We start from the raw sequence: 13,519 nt of genomic DNA on the forward strand, positions 1-13,519 counted from the left end.
AAAACATAAACATACATATTGTTCTACCATTAACTTAAACAAATATAATACCTAACAAATAAATATATATAGTTAAAGTTATGTAGTCCTATTCGGTTCAAATCCAGAACCATGAACCTAAATCTGAAACCAATCCACGAAAACCAATTTCTCAACTTTCCAAATTAGAACCGAACCACAAATTAAAAAAATTCAAAATAAACCTACCGGATTAATTTGGACCGATTCAGTTTGCAAAATTTTCAATTTCCTTACTCAGGCCTGCTGCTTAAAGACATCTACTTTTTTTTGTTTTCGAGGAAAAAGAGATCAACTTGTATGGTATAAACCAATGCTTCAGATTTGAGGCTCGGATCAGGTGTGAGGAATATGCAGAGAATTAGGAGTGAGTATGGTCAGTTTGGTTTGATATTGAAGTAAACCAAGACTAAATTACTACCTATGAAGCATTGATACTCTTAAAAGGAGACGTATCGTATCCGTATTGGATATTGACACTCTTTTGAATACTCTCAAATGCGTATCAAATACTTATTAAAAATATAGAATATTTTTTAATTAATTTTTTATTAATCTTAAAGTATCATATATTTATTTTTAAAATATCAGATACTCCAAGTTGCATATTACTTGTTTTAAGAAATTACAATTAAAATTACAATTATAACATTTCTTGTGTAGTATTATAATTGTGAGGATAATATAATAATATTTTTCTAATACTGTGCTTAGTTCTTTGATAAGAACATAGGGAGTTAAATGTAATAAAATTTATCAAATTGGTATATCCTTATTGTATCATGCATGTCCCGTATAACTAACTACATAAAAAGTAAAGATTAACAAGAAAATATAACAATAGTAAAATTAATATCTAATTTTTAAATATTAGTATTTTATATTATAAAATCCAGTGTTATTTCTCAACATTCTTGAGCTTATGTAACTCACTACTAATAATTTTAACACTAATTTTTTTACAGACATATACTAGCCGTACCCATATCCTACTTTTATAAGTTTCGTCGTATCCATATCGTACCATATCCGTATCTTATATCCGTATCCGTATCCGTATTCGTGCTTCCTTGGTTACTACCTATAGTTTCACAAAATTTAGAACTAAATCGAGCCATAAAAATCTTAAGACCAAATCAAACCAAACCATGAAAACGTGATTCGATTTGATTTGGAACCACGATTTTTATAAACTTTGTCATTGTTCATAATATGATCACAACATACTCAAACATCAAATAATGTCATTATTTTACAAACAAGAATTATTTAAATGATTGTTTTGAAATAGTTCCACAATTATACAAGAGCACACTTACAACAATATAGGGTTAATAACTGACGAATATATATGACATACTAATAAGGTAATCGAGTATTGATAAATAACAATATATATGGCTAAACGATCCGATTTGATTCTAAACAGGAACCATAACTATAAAATCACGGACCAAACCATAAAATAATACGATTGCCTATTTTAAGAACCAAGACCGAACCGCGAATTGAGAAACCAAACCAAACCGTGCTGTTTGGTTTGGATTGGACCAGTTTGCAGTTTTTTTTATTATTTCCTATAGAGAATTACCTAAAAGTCAACATGTGAAATTGGGAAATCTGGAATTCTGTAACACCCTATAATGGGTACAAAAAGGTGGTGGTTTTTAAACTTTGTATTATGAGTAAACAATGTGAATTGGCCGCTAAATCCAAGCAACTGAGAAAGAAAGAAAGAAAGAAAGAAAGAACAAAGCTACATTTCAGCCACACCGAAAGCTGTCTCCCTAACTCCATACTCCATACTCCATGTAGAGCATTGAATGAATACAAAAATTAATTATATAGTAGTACCTTTGTCTGGTGATGGCCACAGAATTTGTTTGGTCATGGCCACAAAATCCAGAAATCATAAAAATTCTTTCTAGTGCCTCTTCATTTCCTGGAAAATATTTGCCACCTTTGGGGACAACCTTGGGAGGAATTTAAACAACTGAAAAAAATAAAAATAAAAATAAAAAATTAGAATAATAATGCATATGAAAATTATATATTCATAACAAAAAAGACCATGTACTAATATAAAAAGTGACTGGAAAATTTTACAATTTGAAACAGAACTCTCAGTAGAAAAGCATGTTGAGTTCCTTTGCTGTTAGTGAACTCATTTGATCAATTAATCATCAGCATGCTGGCCAAGGTTTTCCAATAATAATACCAGATCATACATGATGAATGTGTTGGAAGTTGCATAATTGCAACTTTCTGCATACTAGTAACCCTTATCCCAGAACACATTTTGGGAATTAAGTGGGATGGGGGGGAAATAATTTGATTCAGAAATAAGGAACTGAGTCCAGTGTAAAGGGTAGAGGTCAATAGCTACACGATAGCATCAAACATACTAGTATCAAGCTTAGAGTATTAGTGTATTACACCACAGTACGTTAGAATCTACAAATAGGCAAATATATATAACTCAAGCAAATTTTATTCTAACACCTTTTTCTCATACCTATGTTACATGGACTTTTCTATTGTGTATGGAGTACCTATGTCAGACACTCGACATTGTCTGACACTTGGGTAAAGGTACGGGACGATTCTTCTTTCTTTTATATATATATAAGAAAGAAAATCTTCATTACAAAACCGTTAAAAGATCAAATCAATCTTGTGCAACGGTATCACAAGATATCAAAAATAGATAAACAACTTCCATAGAAGGAAGGATCTAAGTCTTCATAGGAGAAAAGGCCCTCACAAGGAAGGGAAACAAACTTCTACACAGGAAGGATTATTACATCAACAAACTAAAAATTTAAGAACAAAAAATAAATAAATAAAATAAGACCTAAGTTGCCACTGAACTCATCCAAAACTCCACTACTTCATAGCCTTCAACTTCGAATCTGAAAAACCAACCTCCGTTGGTCAAGATAGAACATTGAGATTGAGTTGGTCGCAGTGTAAAACAAACGCATTATCCAATGTCGGCCTTCAGACTGTGAGAAGATTTGGAGCCAAATCTTAAAGTTTTGGGTTCAAGGCTGGAGAAGGTAAGGCGGTGATGGTTGGACTAGTAAGGAAAACATCTGTTAAGCATTAGTGCGTAAGGGTAGTTATGTCATTTGCTCCTTTAGTCTTTATTATAAGTATGTGTAACCCTAATATGTTTTAAGGTGAGAAACTAAACACAGCAGCAATTCTCTCTTTTCTTCTTCTCATTCTTTTCTTTTCTTTTATGCAAATCTAACATGGTATCAGAGCTTCATCTTCCTCCTTGAAGATTCTTCTCTTGTTCCTTGTTTCATTCTTTCTTCCCTTTACATAGAAAAAAGAAAATCCAAAAAAAAAAAAAAAAAAAATTCCTTCATGGTCGAAATTTGATGGGTTTTCACCCTAGATTTTAATTTTAATTTTTTGACGAGTGTTTGAGTGTTTTTCCAATTTTTGTTGAATTTTTGGAAAAACTGTTGGATTTTTCGGAAGTTTTGGGGCTGTTTTTTGGCTGATTCTTCCCTTCCTCCCTCTACCTTGGGAGCCAACTAGTATTGTCAAAAGGTTGGAAGACCTGGTTTTGATGATTTGGCAAGGTTTCACTCTATTTTTGTTGGTTTTCCTTAGTTTCAGCACAATTTCTCTCAGTTTCTAATTGATTTTTGCCTCTAGCCCATGTTTCAGCTCTGTTTTTGTCTCTAAAGGTAACTTTTGCCCCCAAATCGAGTTTGTGAATTTGCCTCTGTTTGTTTTTGCTAGTTTTGGGCTGGTATGTGTTTTTCTATGGTGGGGATTTAATCTTCAATGGCTGAAGGTGAGACATGGATATGATTAGTGATGAGGGTGGGCTGCGTCGTGTTATTACTCTTAACAACAATACCTCTCCTCAAATTAGTCCCGTTAAATTGGATGGTTCCAACTATTTGCTTCGGTCATGCTCCTGTAGTCTTGCTATTGCTGCTCGCCGTTTGACTGGCTACATTACTGGTTCTCTTACCCTACCAGATGGTGATGACTCACTATGTACTCAATGGATTTCTGAGAATGCTCTTGTTATGATTGGGCTAATCAACTCTATGCAGCCCACCATTAGTTGGAGTTTCCTCTTATTAGAACTGCTCATAAGATTTGGACAGCTGTAGAATACTGTGCTGCGTTGAGTAGTTTGTGGCAGGAACTAAACTATTACCAAAGCTTCCAGGCTGTTTGTTCTCGGGATGCCACTTTGTTTCAACAAACAATGGAGAAAGAGCGCGTGTATGACTTTCTTGCTGGCTTGAACTTGGAGTATGATCAGATTCGCACCCAGGTGTTGGGTCGTTCACCTTTTAACACCCTACGCAAGGCTTATGCCCTTGTCCAACAAGAGGAGAATCAACGTAGTGCTATGGTTCATTCCTCTATTCAAGATCGTTCTGCTTTGGTTATTGCTCCTCCTACTCGAGCTCTTCGGCCTGGTCTGGTTCAGTCTCGGAGTTAGGGTACACTGGTTGAGTGAGATCAACTTAAGTGTGATTATTGTAGGAAAGACAGACATGATCGAGAGCATTGTTGGAAACTAAATGGTCGCCCTACTCGAGGTCGCGGTCATGGTAGTAGAGCTTGTCCCCAAGCGCACATGGATCTGAGATTGCTGCGAGCCCTTCTTCTGAGCCTCACACTCTTTCCCAGGATGAGGTACACACTCTCAGGCGTTTGATGGCTCGACTTGATTCTCCTTCTACCTTAGCTTCTTCCACTCCAGCTTCTTCCAATTTTGCCCACACAGGTGCTAGCGCTCTTAGTACATCTTCATCACCTTCTTGGATTATTGATTCAGGTGCCACCGACCACATGGCAGGTGCCTCTAGTCTTTTTTATTCTTATTCTCCTTGTTTCAGTCGAGCCAAGGTTCAAGTGGCTGATGGCACTTTATCCTCCGTCTCTAGCAAGGGTTCAGTTCATTGTTCATCTTTGCTTTCTCTTTCATCTATACTTCATGTTCTATTTTTTCTACTAACCTGCTTTCTGTTAGTAGTCTTACTACTTCTCGAAATTGCTCAGTGAGCTTTTTTCCTACTCATTGTATCTTTCAAGAATTGGCTATGGGGAAAACGATTGGCTATGGTAGAATACAAGGTGGGCTATACTTTTTGGATGTCGTTCCTCCTGCCGTCCCATCTCAGACTCTCAAGTGCACTACTGGCTCTCCTCTTCTTCTCCTTCATCAGTGGCATCGCCATTTAGGTCATCCTTCCTTTAGTGTCTTAGAGAAACTTTTCCCTTCTTTAGTTCGTGAACTGACCAAGCAGAAACGCACTTGTTACCCTTCAATTAATAAAAGAAGTACTTTTCCTTTTATGCTTATTCACACCGATGCATAGGGTCCTTCCCCTGTGGTTTCTACTTCTGGGTATCACTGGTTTCTTACATTTATTGATTGTTATTCACATGTGACTTGGATTTACTTGTTTCGAACTAAGAGTGAAGTTTTTTCTTGTTTCCAAACTTTTCATAACATGGTGACCAATCTTTTAATGCTCAAATCAAAACTCTTCGGAGTGATAATGGGATTGAGGATGTTGATAGAGTTTTTCGAGCATACCTCAAGGAGCACGGCATCCTTTATCAGACTAGTTGTGTTGGTACTCCTCAGCAGAATGGAGTTGTCGAACACAAGAATGGCCATCTTCTTGAAGTTGCTTGTTCTCTTGTTTACCATGAATGCCCCTAAGTCTTTTTGGGGTGATGTTGTTCTTACCGCTACTTACCTTATCAACTGTATGCCTTCCAGTATCCTCCAATTCTAGATTCCTCTTCAACTGCTTCCTGTAACATATCTCACCTCTTCTCTTCCACCTCGGGTGTTTGGGTGTATCTGTTTTGTTCATTTGCTACCTCGTAACCGTGGAAAACTCAATCCTAAGGCTGTGCGTTGTGTCTTTTTTGGTTATTCTGCTACTCAGAAGGGTTACAAATGCTATAATCCTCACACTCGCTATGATAACCCAACCCATATGATGCTTAATTATGCATAGGATTATGTATTTGATATGAATTTGCATTTTTAATTGTGTGAATTGTGTGAATTTGGAATCATACTTGTCGAATGTAGGAATATCTGTTGCAATTAGAACTTTGAATTGAAATTGAAAGCCTTAGAGGCGCTAGAAACCAAAACCGACTTCATATCTGTGTTTAGCATGATTTTTAGAGCCTACTGTGAAATTTTGTAAAATTACGATTCATAATGAATTAATTGGGTTAATTAGCCTAAGTTATATATGTATATAGCCATCTTGAGTTCATCGATTGTTGGAAGCATTTGCTAGAGAGAGAGTTAGAGAGAGAGAGGAAGAAGAGAAGCTAGAGATTTGGAAGAGATTCGAAGGGAATTCCTAGATTTGAGCAAAGGTATGGAGATCTATCTAGAATCCTTGTAAATAACTCATCTCTTGCTTGAAATCAAGAGGAATTTGAAGATTCAACACCTAAAGGAGTTAGGGTTTTGAATTTAAAGTTAAAGAAATGGAGCATTAATCTCTTTTAACTTTGCTTGATTTGAGTTCAATCTTGTGAATGTTTCATGATATAAGCTCTAGATTGTTCATACAACAAAGATTTGTATAAAGATCATCCATGTTTATATATATTTTGAGCTTGATTATGTAATTCATGAATGTATGAAAAAGATGAGACCTTGAATTTGACATTGAAGCAAGATTGATGTGTTTGAGTTGAAATTACACGTGAATCATGTTAGTATATCATGTTTTTGAGTTAGTTTTGCATGATTTGGGCTTGAAATTGAGTTTGGGAACTTGGCTTCAAACCCTCATTTTCAGATTGTCGGGTTTTGCCTAGTAGAATCGGTCTCGCTCTCTTTTACCCATTTCAACTTGGCTCTTTGCCCCCCAAAAAATCTGCTCCCTAAAAACAAGCTCTTCCAACTTCATTTTGAGCAATGATCTCTCATCCCTTAAAGCCCCATATAAGCCCTCCCCAGACTCCTTGGCATCCAATTCCTTAATACCCCTCTCAACATTCGCATAAACTTGAATCTCTCAACATTCACATAAACTTGAATCCCTCCCAGAAATGAACTCTTCCACTCTCTCACCTGTCTCTAAAATAAGCCTTAAAAGAGCGATTTTCCAACCATATATTCTCGAATCTAAAAGGGGTTGGCCCCCATTTAAAGGGGCAACTCTCAAAAATCACCAAGCAATGGTCCGAAACAACTCTAGGCATTACCTCTTGCCTAAAATCAGGAAACAATTCCTTCCAACCTAGTGTATGAAGAAATCTGTCCAACCGACGACACACAAGATTTTCTTGAAGGTTAGACCTAATGAACAAAGCATTACTCAACGGAAGATCAATAAAATCACTCTCTTATACAAGAGTTAAAATCCCGCATACTTCTATTCGCAGAAACCCCATTGAACTTTTCCAAAACAAGCCTAACCACATTGAAATCCCCACTCATGCACCAATTAAGGAAGAAAAGCCCAAATAAACTCGCCAACTCCTCCCACCATTCCTAATGACTTCTAGGCCTATTGGGACCGTAAACCCCTGTCAACCACCATTCATTGTTACCTCGATTCCAAAACCTAATGGACACTAAAAAAACCCCAAAGATTGTCTCACATTCCAATACAACTCTCTCGTCCCACATAATTGAAATTCCCCCTTGATCTCCCACATGAAGGTGAAACTGTTACTTTTAGAGAATACCAAGATTAGAGAATGATTAAGATATCATCCCCTATTTATATTAATGAAGTTAATAATTACAAGGGAGCCCTAAGGCATAGAATAATTACAAAAATAATAACCCAAATAATAATATATTATTCTAACACTTCCCCTTAAGCTGGTGCGAAAATATCTCTCATGCCCAGCTTGCCTAAGATGTTATGAAGTGGCTTACTCCCAACTCCCTTAGTGAGAATGTCAGCAAGTTGTTCACCAGACTGCACAAAAGAAGTACATATTGTGCCACTAGTGAGTTTCTCCTTGATGAAGTGGTAATCAATCTCAACACGCTTTGTCCTGTCATGTTGAACCAGATTGTGAGCAATGTTGATAGCGGCCTTATTATCACAGTATAACCGCATAGAGTCCATCTGATCAATACCTAGATCACTCAACAATAACTTGATCCATAAGAGCTGCTATAGCTCTAAACTCAGATTTTGCACTTGACCTAGCAACCACATTCTGTTTCTTACTCCTCCAAGTAACTAAGTTGCCTCCAACCTAAAAAGCACGGGTGCGGGTACGAGTACGATACGGGTACGAGTACGGGTACGCCGATACGGCAAAACCCCAAAAAAGTAGGGTAAGGGTACGGCTGCGGTACGCCGATTTTGTTTTTTATCTTTTATTTTTTATAATTATGGTTAAAAGATCCAACCTACAAACTGAAGTTAAATATCAAAACTAAAAAGAGAACTATAAAACTAAAAGACAAATATTAATATATTTGAATTCAACATAACCAACACCAATTCAGTCCATAATCCAAGCAAAGGAAAAACAACCAACAACACCAAAGAGAAGCATTTTCATCTCCAGATTGATCAATGGAAGGAGCAGAAGCACTTGCAGCTGATGAACCTAAACTGCTTGACGAGTTAACATTCTGTTGATCTAATTTTATGATTAAAAATAATATTTATGATTATTAATATTTACGATTATTTCCTAATTTATTAATTTTTTGATCTAATTTTTTTTTTTTTTTTGTTCTAAATATGATTGAATAACTTGGTTCTAATTTTTTAATTTTTTTGTTCTAAATATGATTTTTTGTGTTCTAATTTATTAACATCAAATTATACCTCTGAAGAAAAAAGAAGAAACAAGAAAAAAAAACAAAAAAATAAAGATGAAGAGATACCTCTCTGCAGGTCGAAGCCGAAGTCTCTGGGTCGAAGTCGAAGACGAGGGTCGAAGTCGATCTCTGGGTCGAAGTCGAAGTCGAAGTCGAAGACGAGGATGATGGTCGCTGTCGAAGACGAGGGTGATGGTCGAGTCGCTGTCGAAGACGAGAGTGATGGTCGAAGTCGCCTCTTTGCTTCGATGAGATTAGGGCAAATGTCGAAGTCGAAGACGAGGTGATTAGGGCAAATTGTATATACATTTTCACTTTTTTTGTTTTTAATTTTTCTTAATATTGCTCCGGTACCCCTCAATTTTTCAGAAAATTTGATTTCTGCCCCCGCCGTACCCAAAACGCACCATCGGCGTACCCATGACGTACCAGACTGAGGCAGACGTACCCGACCACTTTTTGCCGTACCCGGTACGCGTGCAGCCGTACCGGTAAGTGTACCCGCACCCGGTAAGTATCCGGTGAGTGTATGGCACTATTTTTGGAGTACCCGTGCTTCATAGCCTCCAACAAAGGTACAATACCCTGAAGTCGATCTCCTATCAGTCACTGATCCAGCCCAATTAGCATCTGTATAGGCTTCCACACAAAGATGATCATACTTTGAAAAATAAAGACCCTTACCAAGAGCAGACTTCAAGTACCTCAAAATTCTCATGACAACCTCGAAGTGAATCTGATGAGAAGCATGCATAAATTGGCTAACCACACTGAATGAGCTTACCCACTAATCGTTGATAGCTCCCCCTATCAACAGTTGCTCCTCCTTCATCATCCCCTAATTTCTAATTGGGTTCCACTGGAGTGTCACAGGTCTTGTAGCCAAGCATCCCAGTGTCCTTCAACAGATCAAGCACATACTTCCTCTATGAGATAAATATCCCATCATTGGAGCAAGCAACTTCAATTCCTAGAAAATACTTCAAGCTCCCCAAGTCTTTGATTTCAAATTCACTAGCTAAATATTTCTTCAATAGAGGAATTTCCTCACTATCATCGCCCGTAAGAACTATGTCATCCACATAAACAATGAGTGTTGTAGTCTTACTACGTGAGGAATGTTTCATCCCCTATTTATATTAATAAAATTAATAATTACAAGGGAGCCCTAAGGTATAGAATAATTACAAAAATAATAACCCAAATAATAATATATTATTCTAACAAAAACAGCCCATCTCTTGAACCACCCAAACACTCCTAATGAAAGACCTATCACATACCTCGCTCTTTGTCTCTAGAAACATCACTATATTTGGTTGGAGAATTTTCAATAACTCTTTAATCACCGCTATTTTCCTACGGGACTGTAGTCCTCAAACATTCCAACTCAAGATCTTCATCGAGCACCAACAACACCCCTTGCCTCCTTCCCCCGTCCTGATGAGTACATCTCTATTGCCTCCCCTAAGCTTGTTCCCCTTTCTCCTCCTCCTCCTCCTCCTCCTCTATTGTTAGTCTATTCTCGTCGTAAGGCTCTTTCCCCACCAGTTGTCTCCTTCCCTGCTGTTGATCCTCCTATTTCTGATGACATTGATCTTGCTACCCGTCAGTATCCCCTTTGCTAACAAACTCAGGTGGTAAAGCTTGGTTTTCTAATACATGTTTTTCTCCTTCATACTGTATCTTCTTGTCTGCTGTTCATTTATTTTCTATTTAGTCTTAGGCCTAGAATTGCTATATAAATCAGATATACTCTTTGTATTATTACACAATTGAATATACACAAATTATTTCGGACTTCTTACACCTGATACCCACATGAAAATCAATCGGACACACCCATCTAAATCTCACTCCTGATGTTCAACAAAATCTGCAATTGGCACACATAGTTTCACAGATATCAGCTCCCCCACATTGGCAAGACCAACATTCTATGAAGGACTTATGATATAGGTATATATAAGTGGAGTGGATCCTACAACTATCAAATACTGGAGGAATGGAGCTAATACTGATTTCTTGACAAGAAAAGTTGGAGATTTAGGTAACAAAGCATTGTTTTATTATTACATGTGTTCAGGAACACAAGCCAGTGCTGATGTGTCCAGGTGTCAATCCCTACAATCACCAGATTTAGAACATCAGGGCAGCTGAAAGATTGAAGAATCCACTTGTCTGTCATATTCCTTAATCTTAACAAAGAACCTAATGTTTTCAACCAGTTGATCCGATTACTAAACTCATTTTGGAATATGATGTCAGAAACGGATCCAAAAAAAAAAAAAAAATGAAAACTCTTACAGAAATTTGTTCCTATTATTGCTTTTTCTAGATATCATTTCCGGTGGTAAAGCAACAAGTTACAGGCATTGGTTGACCAAAAGGGGGGGCAGGGAGGGCAGTGGCCCCCTACAAATTTATAATGTATGATACTGTTTTTGCTTCATGCCCTGTAGATTACTTAAGGATGGCCCCCTCAAGGCCAAGGCATAGACAGATGGCCCCATAAATTATATCAGTAGACAAATTATACAATAATAATATTATGATAACTATTTTTTTATTATGTTATATTTGTTACATGATGTGTCACCATTACATTGGTAACATATATGAGTATTGGGATCCATTAAATCATTATAAAGTGACACATAAAATGACAAACATTTTTGGTATATAAATACGATCGTTATAACAGTATGGATTATAGAATTTGAAGTCAATGGTGTAAAAAATGGTGTGTCTACAACTGGACTCATTCTTTTTTCATCCTTTTTGTATTTTACAACATCGAGAAAGTACCTATATAATCCTCTTTTGCTGTTTTTATTTTGTATGTCTAGTTGCAAATTTAATGTTGTCATCCACACACAGACACACACACACACACACAAAAAAAAAAGTGTATCTTTTAGTATAACTTTTGAACGATGCTCATGATATTAATAAAATAATTAGAATTTTGATGTCAAGTTTAAATGCATATAATTTGGCCCCTTCTTACTATAATTTCTGCGTCTGCCACTGGTTACAGGTATGTTCCCGCATAGAACATTCATCCAGACAAAACATAGAAATTAACAAACAGTAAAGAGATACACGCCCAATGCCAGATTCTTAACACTTAGTGGTATGAAATACGATTTGCAAAAAAAAAATAACATGGAAAAATATTTCAGTTGTAGAACATACCCAAAGCTTCACACATGCATCAATGATAACTGGAATTAGGCAGATGAATATGGTTACGGCAGACTGATCAATCTCAAGGCCATAATGCTCAATAATTATCTCTAATAAAGTCTGCCAACCAGATTCAGAATGGTACCTGCAAGTTTGCAATTTCATAAGTTTGCAACAACTTTCTCAATTAAAAAATTTCTTAAAGATAACAAAGGAAAAACTTTTTCAAGTGAAAGCTTGATAATGTACAATAAGGAACGTCCGTTAGGTTCTTCATTCCATATCACTTTTGTAGAATCCAAGTCAACATCAAATTATTTTTAGTGCATATTTCATTTGGATTAAAATTTATCTGTAAGCCCACATGAATGAACTTAGCTTTGCAAATAAATCAAATTAATGGGAACATGCAAATTAATGCTTTTCAAGAAAGAGCAGAACCATTACCCTAAAAAAATATCTGTGATAAGTATAATAAGAAATGCCTTCCCAGTGTCTGAAATATTATTTATGATTTTATAACCTGTAAATTTCAGCAAAGCTACCTGCAAGCCAAGAAAGACATGTCATTTGAATGCAGTGTAAACCATAACTAATCATTAGACATGCAAGCCCAAGAAAGGAAAATAAAATAAAACTATAAATAAAATAAGCATCTATGTAGCTACAAGAAGGCAACACAACCATTATAACTCTTTGATATTTGAAATTTACCAAACCATCTAAATGTATAATAGGATTATAGGAATGCTCAGATAAAGTTGCAAAATTCTCTCACTTCAAGTATGGAACTAGTTTAAACTTGTGATACTTGAGGGATGAAGCATCCTTGAAGCTTATGGCTTGATAGTGCCAAGAACTAATGTTAGTAGGTTTCACAGGAAGTGCTGCTAAAATTATAGCGTTTAACAATAAAACTATTTAATTGTTGGTGTTATGGGTATTTGTATCACGCCCGATACGTGCCAAGCCCTACGGGTGCTACATCATCAATGCCTCGCCTACAGGGCAAATCAACAAGGCACTGCGCAGATGTATCACATGCCCAATACATGGTGAGCCCTTCGGGCATCATGTCATCAACACGCCGCTTGCATGGCAAACTGACAAGCCACCATGCAAGACCGTACTATATGCTTAGCTTAAGCGGGAGCATGCACATAAGTCCAAGTATGAAGAGCCTTGCAATAGGCAGCACCATGGCTCCTGCAAACCCATGGTTCTTTCGTACCTCGCTCCAAGTCCAAACAACAATATAATCAGGCCCTCGGCCTACCTGCATACATTGGACTTGGATAGATAAGAGCAAGCCCTTGGCTCTCCTAAACATTAAGATGGGCCCCCGGCCCATTCGCTTACTTGGTTGCCTGGGTTGGGAGCAGGACCCAGGCATCACCACTAGGGATCATTAGAGGATCTTGGGCTAGAAACTAAGGTCATGGAATCGTCAAGATGGTTTTCTTCTTGCTAAGTCAACTCCATCTTGATGGT

General features: G+C 36.9%; 1 protein-coding gene across 1 annotated transcript in view; it reads right to left on the reverse strand.

Annotated features, from left to right (window-relative positions):
• Positions 1 to 1,629: 1,629 nt before the first annotated feature.
• Positions 1,630 to 13,519, reverse strand: part of LOC114269946 (CemA-like proton extrusion protein-like protein) — a 41,399-nt gene continuing 29,509 nt past the window's right edge. The window contains exons 5-7 of the mRNA XM_082920907.1: positions 12,476 to 12,573; positions 12,038 to 12,173; positions 1,630 to 2,011 (exon numbers count right to left, since the gene is read on the reverse strand). Coding sequence (XP_082777033.1) covers positions 1,943 to 2,011; positions 12,038 to 12,173; positions 12,476 to 12,573 — 303 coding nt within the window. The 3' untranslated portion in view covers positions 1,630 to 1,942. The remainder of the gene's footprint in view (positions 2,012 to 12,037; positions 12,174 to 12,475; positions 12,574 to 13,519) is intronic.

Source organism: Camellia sinensis, chromosome 3 (genome assembly GCF_055761805.1).
Source record: "Camellia sinensis isolate YWXY chromosome 3, ASM5576180v1, whole genome shotgun sequence".
Lineage (NCBI taxonomy): Eukaryota > Viridiplantae > Streptophyta > Magnoliopsida > Ericales > Theaceae > Camellia > Camellia sinensis.